Raw genomic sequence first — 15,542 nt, 5'->3', positions numbered from 1 at the left:
ATTAACAACTTTTCACAGTAAAGACAGCAACCTTGAATGGAAATATGTAATTGAACTATCTCAGAGGAAAGGATCTAACATGTAATAGGTGCCCTGTATAAAGTGCTATTGTGTCACATGATTGCACTGCATTTGTGAAACAGTAAATTTACTTTAATCTGAAACAGTAGACCTGCCTTCATCTCTGATATTGCTTAATAGTATTCTAAAACTAACTTCAATTTTCAGTTAGTTAAATGTGGGTTGAGAAAAAAAAATGTATCAGTAACAAAAATCTAAACTCACCTGAAGTTGTGGGTTGTGAGGTATCTGATAGCTGCTGGTCTGATGCGAGCAACTCCTCCCTGACTATGGCTTCCTCTTCCCGTGATAACAGTGAGATATGGTTTACCACCAGTCTGCTGGTGCTCTGTAACAGCAGGAATTGTAACAGTTAAAATTTTCCCTCAGCAGAGTTGGCATTTACTATATACCTTCAATGCATTCTTCTGAAAACTCTCACTACTGATTCAGAACCTTGCTTTGCCATGCTGGCTATGCATGTTTTATGTAAAAATAGCCATTTTTCCCCTGTTCTAAAAAAGATACTCTGAAAAACAAACATAGTCAAGCTTTTTAAATCTAGATTGCTTGCAATATGCATGTTGTGATCATCACAAAATCCTTCTAATTTCATAGCAGCTTTACTGTTTCTGTCATCTAATACTTAATTGGAATTTACATCCTGTGACATAAATTTAAATTGCAAAATTAAAAGAGGTGAGTGTAATTTACTCAATTTTTAAGTGACACTATTGTTTCATATTGTATATTAAATTAATGTGAATAAAGAAATATCATTTTATTGAATAAAGAAATTAAGAAGAAAGAAAATATAAATCCAGCATTTTTGACATTTAAGTCACACTTATTTGGATTATTTTCTGCTATGCTGGAGCATGATCAACAGATCAAAACATTCCATGAGCTGTATCTAGCCCTGATAACAAAAGAAGTTGCTCTCTTCCCAGAGATAACTTCTGAACATCAACTGATGAAGAGTTTGAAAAAGAGGAAAAAAATATATTAAACTGGATTCTCAAAAAGAGCCAAGATTTGCCAGTTTGGAACTATCAGTTCTCATGACATCTTTCCTCAACTACTCCCTCTCTCTCTCTTGCATAACTTTATTTAGGTTTTATATCAGCTTACTGTCAGCAAAAAGTTCCTAGTATTGACCTCTTTCCCATGTCCATACACTGAAATTAACTTTTTTTTTAGATTTAGGTGAATGGACTGCACAGAGAGCCACTACTATCAATTCCAGGACTCGTGATGTAAATGCAGTTCTGGAAATTTAGCTCTAAAAAGCATTAGGTTACAGCTTAAATTACACAAATATCATTGCAAGAACAGCACAACATAATGCAATTTATTGCATATTGAAAGAAAAGGATTATCTAAGGCCCCACTGAACAATTTTGTTTATACTCTGTGGAGTAGCAGATTCAAAAAATCAGGTTTGTGCAGTAGTATGTTGTGTAAGAAATATTTCTTATAAAAGCATTCCCAGTGTGCTTAAAGTTATAGGGTAAATTAGCAATGCAGAAAACGTATCTTTTTACAGCAAGTACACTCATGAAGGACTTGAACACTCTACTGGAAGAAAAAAAATGAGCCCTCAAGCAAAATTGCAGAAAATGACAGGTCTGGAAGCAGCAGTATTCTGATCTCAAGAGATCCTGCCGACAAACTGATAGGGAAGTTTCTGAAAGATGGCTCAAATCACACACTTTCATGTAAAAGTTGAAGTCAATATAATCATTGTGGTTAGAATTCCAACATAATAATTTTTCTTTAAAGATTAAGAAAGCAACATAGTCCTGACAAAGTACTGCAAAGATGACAAAAATGTTTGCATTATCACCTTGGTCAAAAATGTCAAGAAGGACAGACCATACAAAAAAAAAAAAAAAAAAGATAAAACAGAAGAAAGATTTTCAAAGAAGTACCGGGGTTGGGAGTAGGGTGCAAGACAGAAAAAAGCAAGAAGCATTGTCATGTCAAAGAAAAACAAACCATGGGTACTTTGAAAATAAGACAGTACAAAGCCTAGTTGTTTTTAACACACGTTATTAAATTAAATTAATTCCCTCTAATATTGCCATGAATCATGATTTCTTAGTAGAAAATGAGGAGAATAATTCTTAGGGAGTAAGAATTATTATCTAAACCCTACCTTCACTTTTTTCTTGCAGCACTCTGGACAACTGATTCACAGCTTCATCCACGTGGAGACCATGCAAATCCAACACATTCATAGGCAGCAAGGAAGAATTTACTCTCTCAAAGATTTGCACAGCAGCAGCATGGTTGGCTTCCTTCATCTTCTGCTCGTGAAGGCGACTCTTTATTCATAAGCACAGTGACTATTACACACCAAGACATAATCTAAGCTCCACACTGGTCATTGGTTTCAAAATGATAGGACTGGCAGGGGTGCTTTTAGCTCACGGTTTGAAGCAGTAAAATTTATAATTGCAACAGAACTTCTGCAAGAGGCTCAGTGAGACCTACTAAAAAGGGGATTTCATGAGACCTGTTCATAAGGAACTACTCAAAGCTGGCACAAAGAAGGAATTGTAACAAAGAAGGAATTGTAACAAATTGTAACAAGGAAAAAAAAATGCCAGACAAGGCACATAACCATAAGGTCTTTACATAAGCTAAAAAGTTACACTCCATGCTGAGTTTCAGATTTATTCTTATAACAGTAGATGTTTATATTCTGCAAATATTTTGCTAAAATTGTAATGAAACAATGTCACAGAAACTGCCCAATAGCTAAGGAAAAACCTGTTGACTGTTATATTTGAGGTTAAGTCTTCTGAACGCATTCCCTAAATTTCAGACAAGCCAAGAGTAAATGCTCTTTTTTTTTTTAAATAGTTGTCTATTATCTCTCCTAATACTTTTGACAGATCTTTTATGATTGACAAGGTCAATATAGCCCCTTCTGGAACGAGGGTCAAGAAGCAGTACAAAGTTAGTCATCTTACAGAGTAAACAACTACCCAACTACTTCCCATGAACCTTGCAGCGATAAAGTCTGAAAGATCAAAGCAACAAATTATGGCCTTGAAGATCTGCAGGCACAGTCTGAAAAGGAATGGAAGACTTAACTCCAGGTATTAGACTGACACGGGCTCAAGAGAACAAAAGTGACAGTCTGTCTTACACTTTATTAAAATGGATTATCTGAAGTGTATTAGTGTCAGAACCAAGACACCAGCTCTGTAACTCTCACTTGCAGAGGATTCTCAAGACAAAGGCCACCAAGCATAAAGTATTTTTCATGAATAAAGGTAGCTTAGTTTGCCTTTTTATTACCTAAATGAAAGTGTATAATAAATGCATTTCCAGATTGTATTTGTTCATATGGCTAAGAACAGAACAAAAGAGAGGACTTGAAATTAGATTTCTATTAAAAATCATGGAGACCTTTGTTTAGAACTTCTAAAAGCTTCAAGAATGTATGAATAAAGAACATAAGTTCATTATAAAGACTGATAATCAGTATTTTCTACATGCACAGTAACAATCTAAACATTCAGAGTTATACCATTTATGTGAGAGCTTTTTTAATAAGCAAATTCAAGTGATTTATTATTACATTTTTTTCTGTATAATGCAATTCATAGGTTAGAATTAAATGCCTCTATAATGTGAATTCTTACCAAATTTTTATATGCTGTTAGATCAGGGAAAAACTGTTGCCTTTGAAGACATTTGTAACAGAATTTTTAAGAGTGGTGTGAATAGAAGGGTCTCCTGTGAAGGCACTAGGAAACCAGTGTACAGGAACGCTGGTTACAAGAACAGTTGATAATTAAAATCAAGAATATGATCAACTGCAATGATCAGCAGTAATCAAACTGGTACATACAGAGAAATGTGGCTGAACAAGACCAGAGAGCCTGTGCTCCAAGGCTAGAGCACACAAGACTAATCAGCAGCAGATCTACATGCCAAAACCAGATGAATTGTGAAAAGCCTAACATGCCCCACCTCCTTTATCCCAACCCAAGACAGACTGTAGCCATAAAGACAGACAAAATGAAGAAGCAAAGACAGCAGGCAGCAATCTTGCCCAAGATTTATGGTGGATGAAGCAAGCGTGATTCTGTGGTAAAAGATCACATCTTAATACCTGTCTGACTCCTAAAAAGCACAAAAAACTAAAAACAGTTCAGCACCAATTAAGAGGAACCCAAGAGACATACAGAGGATTCAAAAATTGATGTTTGTTGCAGTACATGTCATACCCCAGTGAACCTGGCCAGATCACATGGACACAAATTTTGGTGCTTACAAGTTTGTGGACGTGAGAGAGATCTAGGACAACAGAACATATGTGACTAAGCACTAAGTATCACCTTTCATGAGGTCTCACACTGCATTTGGTTACGTAGCTTCCTGTGCCAGTATCAATTCTATGAAAGGGAGTTTACTTGTGATTGTCACTTATAACAATTACACAGGGAACAGTAACTGAGCAAATGTGTCAACTCTAGTAGGCACAATGTTTTCCTTATCACTGCCAATTCAGTATTTAAGTACCTCCCTAAATTCAGACAAAAAGCACAATATTTAAGTTTACCTGATGTGCATAAAATGCTGCCACAGGCTTCATACCCATCCGATAGGCCTCCCCAGCCTTTTTCAAACATTCTTTTCTCTTTTGCTGGTGACAAAAAGCTTCTGCTCTTAAATCATCATATTGTGGATACTCAAAGTCTTGAAATATTTCACTCAAAGGATCATCCTCTTCCTTACATTTTTTTGCCTGTAGGAATTTGCAATGTTGAACGTAAGTATGCATTGTGGGGTGTTTTCATTAACATAGCTTTGGATATCCTTATAAGTTCTATTTAAAAAAAAATAAAAATACCTTCTTCTCCCGGTTTTTTGCACTGTAGGAAGTAACAATTTCATTTTGTTGAACATTTTCTTGAGCTATAACTGTTTTTACAGGATCTGCCTCCAGGACACAGTTCAGAAACTGTTCAGTTTGTTCTAAAGAGTAGCTGTAAAAGATAAGTAAAATCTGTGACCTCACTGTCAGAGACTGAAACAGTTAATTATTTACACATTCTAAGATCACCAAAAGACTTTTGCAAACTGAAAAGAAGCAGCTGCTCACCCAGCAAAGCCCACCCCTCCCTGAATACTGCCAAAGGACCTTCTGATCAGATAAGCGGGTGCCAATGTCCCATATCCTGGGTGCAGATGCCGGTCTGAGGAAGGGAAGAGGCTAAGAAGAAGCAAGTCCTGCAAAGCAGGAAAATCCCTTTTATCATGCCAATGTCCTCATCTAGCCTGGGCTGTGCATCTCAAATGCTGGACCAGGACTGATGCTGGCACAATAGGCAGCTGCAGCTGTCTTTGGAGATGTCAGAGGCTCATGGCATGGTCCCGTGACACTATACATTCTAAAACTCCCCACCCCAGGGAGGTACAAGGCATTCCCACCTGAGCTGGAAGTGTATAGTAACTCATAACATCTTTGAGTTGTGGGGGGGGTTTCCCCCAACCCCAATGGACCAAGACCACCACTTCAACCAACAGACATGGAAGCTGCAACTACCAAGTTTCATTGCTGGACCCAGTGGGCAGTGACTATATACTTCTTTCCACCCTTATCCTTTCTTTCCCTTATGCATTTCCTTAAGTGTTACCTTTATGCTTTATTGCTATAGATGCTATGCTTTAACAATGCTTTATTGACATAGATGCTTTAATACTGCTATGCTTCAATAGTGCTATATTGCTATGCTTTAATCTACAGATGCTTTAGTATTAACAATGCCATATTGCATAGATGCTCTAATATTGCCATGCTTTAACAGTGCTATATTGCTATGCTCTAATATTGCTTTACTGCTATAGATGCTTTAATATTACTATGCTTTAACAGTACTATATTGCTATGCTTTAATGTTGCTATACTGCTATATAGATGACAACATACATACAGATGTTGTATTGCTGTAGAATGATAACACCCAACATGGCAACATACCTGTTTACCTTCGAAACAAAATTGTTCTAAAATAAACCCTACATATATATGTTTACAAACCCTGATTATTCAGTGTCCTTTCAGTCTAATCCATCTCACGAGATTTATTCATACGCACCTGGGTTACCCTCCCATTTCTGGGGCGGGTCACAACACAAATATATAATAGGTGCTATATTTAACAAAAGGAATATTACAAACCTTGATATTGTTACAGAAATAGACTACATTGGAAATAAAGCACTGGAATGGAATATTCCACTGGAACAGAATATTCCACCTTATTGCAAAAAGGCTTGCAGACTTCCTGGTATTACTGGCGTCAACATACACGCAATCTTGGTTGACTGAATCGTAATTGAGGGGCACTTGAATATTAAAAGGAAAATGACATACTAAAGTAAATTGCATCCTACCTTGATCAAAGAGACATAAGTAAATGCTGCTTTTTGGGTTGGATAAGATACTTTATCTTAAATCTTCTCTGGTCAGGGTTAGATAATACATACTAATTTAAAACTAGCTCAGTTTTCTGAAACTCTTATGAAGGAAAATCCCTGTATTTTTAGTCAAGCTTTGTTATTAAATTTAATTAAATACTACATCAGCTGCCATCAGCTTTCTAATAAGCCCTCTTCTTTATTCTTGCTGTTCAGTAAGCTAACAAGAAAAAGACTGATCAAGAGTAAAGACAGATTCTGGGAAGTGCAACACTATGAAGAGAATTTCGAATGTGAAAAACAAGAGATGGTGAAATGTATGAGCTATAGAGATGGATGAAGGACATATTTTAAACAGGAAAGATTTTTATAACAACCTGGACAAGCAGAATGACTGAGAGGTAGGCATGCAAACCCATGTGTAGAGACAGACACTCAAATGGTTGGGGATAAAAAAAAAGACATTTCTTTCCAAAAAAATTCAGTTCTCAGAGAAGTTCAGTTCTTGGATTTTAGAAGGTAGACATGCACCCCCGAAATATATTGCAAAAGAGAGAATGTCAGCAGGAAGAGATGAAGATCATTCCTTCAGAGCTGCTGTAGTAGCCAGGAAAGTACTCACAGCTAACATCAGGTGATGGTACTTTTCCTCTTGGGCAGATGACATTTTAACTTATTATTACCACACCCACTAATTTCTCCCACTTGATTTAAATCTCAGCTCTAGAGCAAATATGCAGTTACACTGACAATCAGCCAGTGGTCAATAGCCAGAGACATTCTTCTCCCAGTGAAAGAAACTGTCTGTTCTCCCCCTCCACAAAAAAAACCCAAACAAAAACAAATCTACACTGAGAGTTTTTATGCCCTTTTTGCCTTTAAGACCACCTAATTTTGCCTTTATTTAAATTACCAAAAAGTGTGCTAGTTTGTAAAAAGCCATTTTTTAGCAGTATCTTAACTCTTTAATATTTAAGACAGCAAATGTGCACTACAGAATGTTACTGAGTACCATTTTCACAAAAACCTTTAAAGATTTCTTACTTGTTGTCCCTGAAGATATCCATTAAGAAACTTTGATTAATAGTTGGAAACATCTCAAAAAGTTGCTTCTCCTTTAGTTTAGCAGCACAGTCTTTTCTAGCCGTAGAAGGAACACGATTCTACCCAGAAGACAAAAGAAAAATATTACAAGTTCTTGATTAGAAAAAAATATCATAACAGGGGAGCCAATCGACTTTACTGTTATTTGTTAAGATTTAAAAAATATCTACTCAGTTGGTATGCACCTACAGCAATGACAACATGCCAGTATCAGCCTGCCACACTGATCAGCATAAGGAAGGACAGGTGAGTTCTATTATACACCACTGCAGTACTCTGCAATCATTTGAAGTTATGCAGCTGGAGCTCCCTCATAACTTGGAAAAAGTAAAAGGAGGATTTTTTTAGGAGGAACTTAGGTTTTGGAATTTATTCCCTACTAGTCTATCTAGTCCACTGCTAAGCTTGTGCAAAGTCCACCTCTCTTCTCTATACTGAGGGCCTGGGGTTGAAACAACATTTTATTATTAAGCAGCCTAAACAATTTTGGTTTGCTGTATCTGAAGCTGTACTGTAATATTCTTATTTGTAAAGTCATCTGAGAAGATGACATAGTTATAACTCAAAATAAATCAGACTCATCATTCCAATATTGATTTAAAAAAAATAAAAAAAAAAGGGGTCAAAATAAAGCCAAGCTCCATGAATTCAAACTGAAAATAAAGCTGCAGATACGACACTTGTTTTTATCAGTAGGACACATACACACAGTTCAAAGAAAGAATCCATAAGCCATTTTTCAAAGTACAGGCTAATCCGGCCAACTTTCTCTACCAGTTCAAAGCTCCTCTATTTTAGGACAGTTGCTTATCAGAGACAATTACAAACTAAAACGCCTACTCTGACCACCAGTGGGGCAGCAGAGGGCAGTATCAGGCACAGGCCAACAGGCAGGGTATGGGAACTGTGTAGAAAATAAAGAACCGGTAAAGATCTATTAAAAATTTACTATATTCTGACAGAGGGTACAGAATTGCTTGAAATTAACCTCAAGTACTTATTTCAGTGTCTCATCTGCTAGAAGTGTTGTAGGTTCTCCTTACAAAACATTAAAATCAATTCAATACACTTTTAAACAAACAAGGCATGGAGCCAATTAAGAACTTTTTTTGATATTGCTGTCACAATCAAAAGCATGGCAAATCACACTGCTCTTTGCTTTTGGGTGAGCAATCAAAAAAGATTCAACCAAACAGAAATGCTAACCTATACAGTGAAATGTACCATGATCTGTTTGTGAAACAATCAAAATACTTCATTCTAAATGAGACTATTTTTCAAACAGAACCATCTACCAAAAGCAAACTCCTGTATCACAGTAACCAACAATACTAATTGGCATGCATTTGTCTCACAAATTCAGGCTGTAATTCGCAGCACAAATATGAGTCACCAGAGTCACACTCTGTTTTATTACTGGTAGTAAATCTAAACTGCATAAAAAACAGGCACTATCCATACCATGTCCTGTCTCTCCTGCATAGCTAGTTCTTCAGAAATTATTTGCCTGAGAGAAACTTTCTGAATCTGAGCATTCCAGTGATCCATAAAAGGAAAAACGTCTGATGTTGCTGTTTTTTTCATCTGTATGTCATTAGATGTGCCTGAAGCCCAGCTCATTTTTTTCTTCTGTATTTTACTGTCTGCATTCTGAGATAGCAGCATTTCTGAGTCATCTGTATCTATTTGCTGAATCAGAGTAGGACCTTCAAAAGCAATAAAAATGAGGTGACAAATAAAATACTTATTAGCTTATATACAAGCAATGCCAAAATAATTAAGACAAGTTTTTTAACCTAGACAGTTTGAGTTTTGTTAAAAGAAGATTATTAATGCTAAAACAGAAACCAACACATTGTTTTCACCTTCCTCACTTCCATTTTACAAAGACTGTCTGATCATCTTTATCTACTTTGTGAAACAAAAGCAAACAATCATACTTCCTCACCAAATTTTCAAGTGTTAAGACGTATCTTACAGCTGTAAACTACCCTGTAGATACCTTAAGTTTGTGTGTGGAGTTGTTTGCTTTTATAAGAGAATCTGGGTTTACACTTCTACGAGTTAATAGCAACAGCTGAATGAAAACTGGGTTGCCAGAGATGTTAACACTTTTTGAACAAGGCATCCACCTTCCTGCTACAATCATCTTTGACAAGAACAACATGTGAATGTTGCATTTCTGACCTCCCTCCCTCATCTGCAGAAATCTTACTCTGCTAGTAATTCTCTGACCACATCTTTTCTTGTCACAGATATTACAGAAGTCACCAAACAGCTGTCTGCTTCAGCCAGAGATTCTTTTTAAGTTGTCTGAATTACACAAAATGATAGGCTCTTTGCTTGCATCTACCTGGTACTAGTGATTCTGCTTATAATTAACCTCTCTCCCCTCCCCCACACCTCCACAAGAGAAAGGTAAATGGATCCAAGGGCAATATAGTTTAGCTTAATAAATGAATCCATCATTTTTCAGACAGAATATTTGCATCCTTGCTTAAGTTTCAAAGAATTAAATATTTTTATAATGAGACCTAAGTATTTTTACAATTAAGAAAAATATACAACATACCTTCTGCAGACAACTTACATGATTCATCTCTCCTCTGACGCTTCTAAATAAAAATAGTAAAATCATTAGAGTTATAAGTTATAGATTTCACAGCAAAACTTCAAGTAAACTTTGAAGTTTCTAAGTAAGCCAGCTACAAAATAAGATCTCACAGTATTTCCCAAAGATTCAATATTTTAAAAGAAGTATATTTAAGAAAAGTAATTATGAAGTGGAATTTATAAGCTAGAATTATCTTTCTGAAAATACAGACTAGAGGAATATGCCCCACTGCTAAGACTTCATAACCTTAATTAAATAAACCAAACAAAAATTTTACCCCCAAACACTCAAAGTTTCATATAGCTATGAAGGAACACAGGTTGGAGAACTCATCTCAGTTAATGCACATGGAGATGTTCTGTATACAGAATAATTAATAAAAGAATTCTTTTTACATGTCAAAAAAACAATAATAAGTTTTGGCCAGTGGAATTTTCGATCAATTTGGAATGAAATGGTGCACTATCATCCTTCTTTTTTAAGAATCTCAGTTTCACAATGAGGCACTCGTGACATACCTTAAACTTTCAACAGCATTGACTGTTATGACATACTGATATACTCCACATATTTTAAATTACTATTATATTTTATCATTGTCCTTACACATTTAGACCAAGAAATATGGAGATGAATGGTCTGATAAAGCACAAGTGTGCCATACTACATCACAAGCAAGAAATCTACTAACCAGAATAGATTCTTTCCATTTTTCATGAATCACTTTTGCCAAATTTAGATCAATGTGAACCACACAATCCTCAACAGTCAGTGATCCTTGTGGAACAAAGAAAATATATTCATTAAAGCATTCTACAAAACTTAGCAATTAAAGTACAATAGCCAGGACTTATAAATTCTAGTTCTGGAGATTCTGCATAAACTGTCAGGCTTGAATAAAACCTGCAACTGCCAAGTTCAACAACAAAAAAGCATTCCACAGAAATTGTTATCTGGTGTTTAAAAACTCAGAAAGGGTAGGAAAAAAGCAAGTTAACTTTAATTGTATATTGTTGAAATGTGACTACCCGAACAATGGCGGTTTTTCCTTTTTTCCATTTTTCTAGCAAAACCTTCTTTTACAAAGCCATTGTTAATTTACAACAGTTTCATTCGTGAAACTGTGACTCCCCCATTCCACTGCAATCCACATGGCAACTGCTCTTCTGTGCCACAACATACCCACCACAGCCCAACATCAGTCACATCCCTTCTTTCAAACACACAAACTCAGAGAGTCAAATTCCAAATATCACCTCTAATTCTAAAGAAAATGGCAGGAATCGTCATGGTATCAGAATGATACATCTTTTCCCTAAAAGATCTTTCTGATACTGTTTCTCATCCTTTCAAAACTAAAAAAGCAAGAAGTACATATGTGTCAAATAAAAATGCAGGGCATATTTCAGACACAATAGAACACTTTTCTGCCATAGGAAACAAACTTTTTCTTTTGATGAGGTAGGCATGGAAGGCAAAGAGGCCAGCAGTCAAACCCACCAATAAATCAGGTATCTGGGGTATCACATCAAGTAATCTTCAGGATAAAAGAGGAAAAAAAAAAAGAAATAAAAAGGGGGGGGAAAGAGAGAGAAAACCACCAAGCTGTATATTCCTTCTATTTTCTTCTCTTCCTTTTTCAATCAGTCTGTAACTTTTGAGATGCTTGTTCAAGCTGCTTGTGGCTTCCTTAATCATAATCTCCCAGCAACAGACTAGTCTGTTTTCATCTTTTAAGTACAGCCACACTTCATCTTCTCTCTAAACCATTTATCTTCTCCTTCCCCAACTTTACTGATGTCTAAAGCTTTCTTTTTTCTTTTTTTCCTAATCAGCCACAATTTGCATATTCCTCATCATCTTAATATCTCTTCAGTTTGAATATAGGCTCAAAGGCCTGTTGTTCAAAATGCAAATAAGTCCATGTATTTTCTTAATATTTTAAAGTATGCACATGTACAAAATACAAAGGCAAACGGTAGCATTACTGCATTTATATTTTATGCCACACTTAATTCAGTTCCATTTTTGGATTAACAATAGCAAACAGTATCATGAGGAATTATGCAAATCTAATCCCTAAAACTGAAGCATGAAGGAAAAAAAGCACAGGCAAATAAATAAAGGTTTTCTTACCTAAACCAAGGTTTTTTCATAAAAACACAGATATAATTATGCCCATACCTGCATCAATGCCAACAGGCCCAAATATCTCTTTCAGCTGGAGTGCCAGTTCAGGAGGTAATGTTAGTTCTAGGCAATCTATACTGAAAGCTGCATGTGATGCTGGTACAGGGCTTTGTCTCTTGGCTTTAGCTGCAGACCAGCTTGGACTTTCAACTTCTTCTTTACCACATATCTCCTCAGAACCTTCCCAGGTTTCTTTATCCACCTCCATTTCTTTATCACTCCTAGAACTGACCAGAAGCACATGATCCTTTTCCAGTAAAGAAGCAGTCACTTTGGAATTCTCTGCATTGCCTTCTGAAGGATTAATGTCACTTTCATTATTTAATCCACATTTCAAATTGGTAGAAGTTGTGTTAGGACCATGAGGCAAAGTCACGGGTGTACAGAAGGTTGCATCAAGTTGTAAAAGTGATGGCTTATTTACAGTTTCTTCAGCAAGACTCTCAGACTCCACAGACTGCTTTCCTGAAATGGACAGCTCAGTGACACCTGCTGCTGAGCTGTTTGTGTCGGTTCTAGGGGCTGCATCCATGGAATTTTTCAGTTCCTCTGTATCATTCAGTGAGGTAGCAGTGAATGAGTCAGGTACATCAGCATCTGTCACAGCTGCCTTGGCAGCCCTACTTTCTGCAATGCTGAGTGATGAGTTCTTACCTTCTGAAGCCTCAGAGATACCACCAGTCCCAATCACTTTTGCTGTCTGTTCGCCGTCTCTGAGATTCTCATCACAGTTTGTACTTGCCTTGAAATCAAGGTCTGCGACAACTGGCTCAGCTTCTCTTACCTGAAAGCATTTGGTATCAACAGCTTTGCATAACTTTTCTTCAGAGTCTAACAGCAAACCTGTGGCCCAGTCTATGTCTTTGTTACATCTTTCATAGAGATCTTTCAGAGCTTCAAATGAAACAGACTCAAAGAGCTTACACAGTGTATCCAGCTTTTCAGAGTCATCAATATCGGTAAGTTCACTTTCTTCTACAAATGTACTTTTATCATAAGTAACTCGATATGGTATTTTTTCCTGAGAATCTGAGGCATTATCAATGTGTTTGGGTTTGAAGCCATCTAGTCTGCCATGCAATACTTTGGTAGTGTCAGGAAAAAGCATTTTCTTTTCTAATCTCCAGAGGAGAGCAAAGTCCTGTGATTCAGTCTGTGAATGGCTACTTTTTTGTCTACATAAGTACGTGTCCTGTTTCTCTTCTGTAGTGTTAAGGTTAGACAAGTGGTCCTCTTCTTTGGGATGGGGCAAACTGTTGTTTGTAAAAGTGAGGGCTAATCTGTGATATTTCTTTGTTCTCTTATTTTGCTGGCTTTTTTCCTCACCTCCTGTTTCACTGGCTACTATTTCATCTTGGTGCATAGGAAAACTCTTTATATCTGGTTGCTCTGCAGTGCTCACAGGTGTCCCACAAAGCACATCTACAGTCTCAAGAGCATTTATGTCAATGTCACCTTCAGGATTTCTACCTTCATCAGACTGATTTGTTGTTTTCATTCTCCTTGACCTTTGTTGTCTCTGTTCTAATGAGGCTGAGATAGGCCAATGTCCTACCATTTGCAATTCCAGTGTAACTTTATCTGAACTAATAGAGGACCAGCTAGAGGCTAGATTTTCTTTCTCATGTCCTCTCTCAACAGTGTATGTCTCAGGCAGGCCCACTTGCTCTTTACCAATCTCAGGATGCTGCTGAATCGGAGTTTCACTTTCCTTATCACTCTTCAGAGAAGATTTTTCTAGTCTTCTAGATCTTTTGACTCTCTGTCCCATTGTTTGTTCTACAGGCCAGTCACCCAGGAAGTTTAGTAGTTCAGGTTTCCCTGACGTGTCAAAAGCTGAACTGCTTGGTTCCACTGTGTTATTAGTTTGTGTTGATTTTGGTTCCATACATATGGAACCCGACTGTTGAACTGCAGGTTGAACATTGGCAGTGTTGTTATCGCTGTGTTCCTCAGCTCCTCCTGTATGCAAATTCGCAGTCTCTTCAGCTGTGATCACATCAACATCATCTATTTCTGTTTCAGCATTTTTTTCTACTTTTTCTCCCTTTTCTTCTTTCTTCTCCAAGGGCAGCTCTTTTTCGATGCACTCTGATAAACAGACATCCAAGTCATCTTGAACAGCACTGTTCTCAGAATTGTGTTCCACTGAGTTATTTTTTATTTCTTTTTCCTCTTGCTGAAAACGTTCAGGATCACAGCTGCTTTCTAATATTAGAGAATTATGGGGAGAAGTTTTATCAACTTCAGCTAATTCAAGAGGCTCCACAGCAAAAGGTGGTTCTTCCTTTGCATCAGAATGTGCCTCTGTCTTTCTGAAACACAAACTGGAATAAAAGATAAACTCATAAAACTTCTTAAAGCATTTGTCTACTTTAACTCCAGTTAGAACTAGAGTGAGAGTTTGACTCTAGTTACACCTCTATTGAGAGGAAAACAAATTTATGACAACTTAGCCCTAACTTCAACGCTCCTCTACAAAAAAGGAGCTAAGGAAAGACCAACTTTCCTTGGTAAGTATCCCCTTCTTACTACAGAACAAGACTAAGAACACTTTCTCAGGAGTCAATTTTCCCCCATTCCCAGCATTCAGTTATGTACTGAAACACTCTGCTGCCAGACATTTCCTCATTCAGATAGCAAATCTGGTAAATCTGGCAAATCTTTTATTTAATGACTGTTGTTCTCTCCTGATGCCTTAATGCTAAATAAAATCTAGAACTAGGAGAGCATGTGCCATTTCTTGTCAGACCATTCTTCGCAGTCAACTACATTCCATTAATTATCAGTGCCAATTTCATTTCAAATACGTTAAGCATGCAAAACCCAAATGAAATAATAACTACAATAAAATCTAGGTTCCTCTGCATTATGATACACAGCATCATTCAGATTAACCACTACAAAACAGTCATGTATACAACCAACATAAGTCCAGGCAAGTTTCAATTAAGTATATTGAAGAGCAAATAGGTAACTCTGCATGAAGAATTCACCTTCTACCACAAAGATAAAGTCAACACTAACATACAGATCTAGAAATAGTAATTTGCTCCTATTTGGGACTACACTCATCTAAAAAGTATTTTATAGATTTTAAGTGCTTCATATCTACAACATACATCCAACAGCA

The 15,542-nt window shown here is 36.7% G+C and overlaps 1 protein-coding gene across 19 annotated transcripts in view; it reads right to left on the bottom strand.

Annotated features, from left to right (window-relative positions):
• Positions 1 to 15,542, bottom strand: part of N4BP2 (NEDD4 binding protein 2) — a 40,462-nt gene that overhangs the window by 4,723 nt on the left and 20,197 nt on the right. For 12 of the 19 annotated variants that reach the window (XR_007904889.1, XR_007904890.1, XM_051789886.1 and 9 more), the window contains 9 exons: positions 12,404 to 14,736; positions 10,911 to 10,996; positions 10,178 to 10,220; positions 9,067 to 9,311; positions 7,546 to 7,664; positions 4,931 to 5,066; positions 4,640 to 4,825; positions 2,219 to 2,387; positions 286 to 409 (listed from right to left, as the gene is read on the bottom strand). Coding sequence is in view for 16 of the 19 variants with exons in the window: in XM_051789886.1 (XP_051645846.1) it covers positions 286 to 409; positions 2,219 to 2,387; positions 4,640 to 4,825; positions 4,931 to 5,066; positions 7,546 to 7,664; positions 9,067 to 9,311; positions 10,178 to 10,220; positions 10,911 to 10,996; positions 12,404 to 14,736 (3,441 nt within the window). In the remaining 3 variants the exon portion in view is untranslated. Of the gene's footprint in view, positions 1 to 285; positions 410 to 2,218; positions 2,470 to 2,535; positions 2,556 to 4,639; positions 4,826 to 4,929; positions 5,067 to 7,545; positions 7,665 to 9,066; positions 9,312 to 10,177; positions 10,221 to 10,910; positions 10,997 to 12,403; positions 14,737 to 15,542 lie in introns of those variants that run through there. The other 7 variants (XM_051789887.1, XM_051789892.1, XM_051789891.1 and 4 more) reach the window with 7 other exon arrangements.

The sequence above is a fragment of the Manacus candei genome, unplaced genomic scaffold (assembly GCF_025592945.1).
Source record: "Manacus candei isolate 608988 ecotype Guabito, Panama unplaced genomic scaffold, ASM2559294v1 h1tg000028l, whole genome shotgun sequence".
In the NCBI taxonomy this organism is placed as follows: domain Eukaryota; kingdom Metazoa; phylum Chordata; class Aves; order Passeriformes; family Pipridae; genus Manacus; species Manacus candei.
Note: the sequence above shows the minus strand (reverse complement) of the source record. Positions and strands in the feature narration are given on the sequence as shown.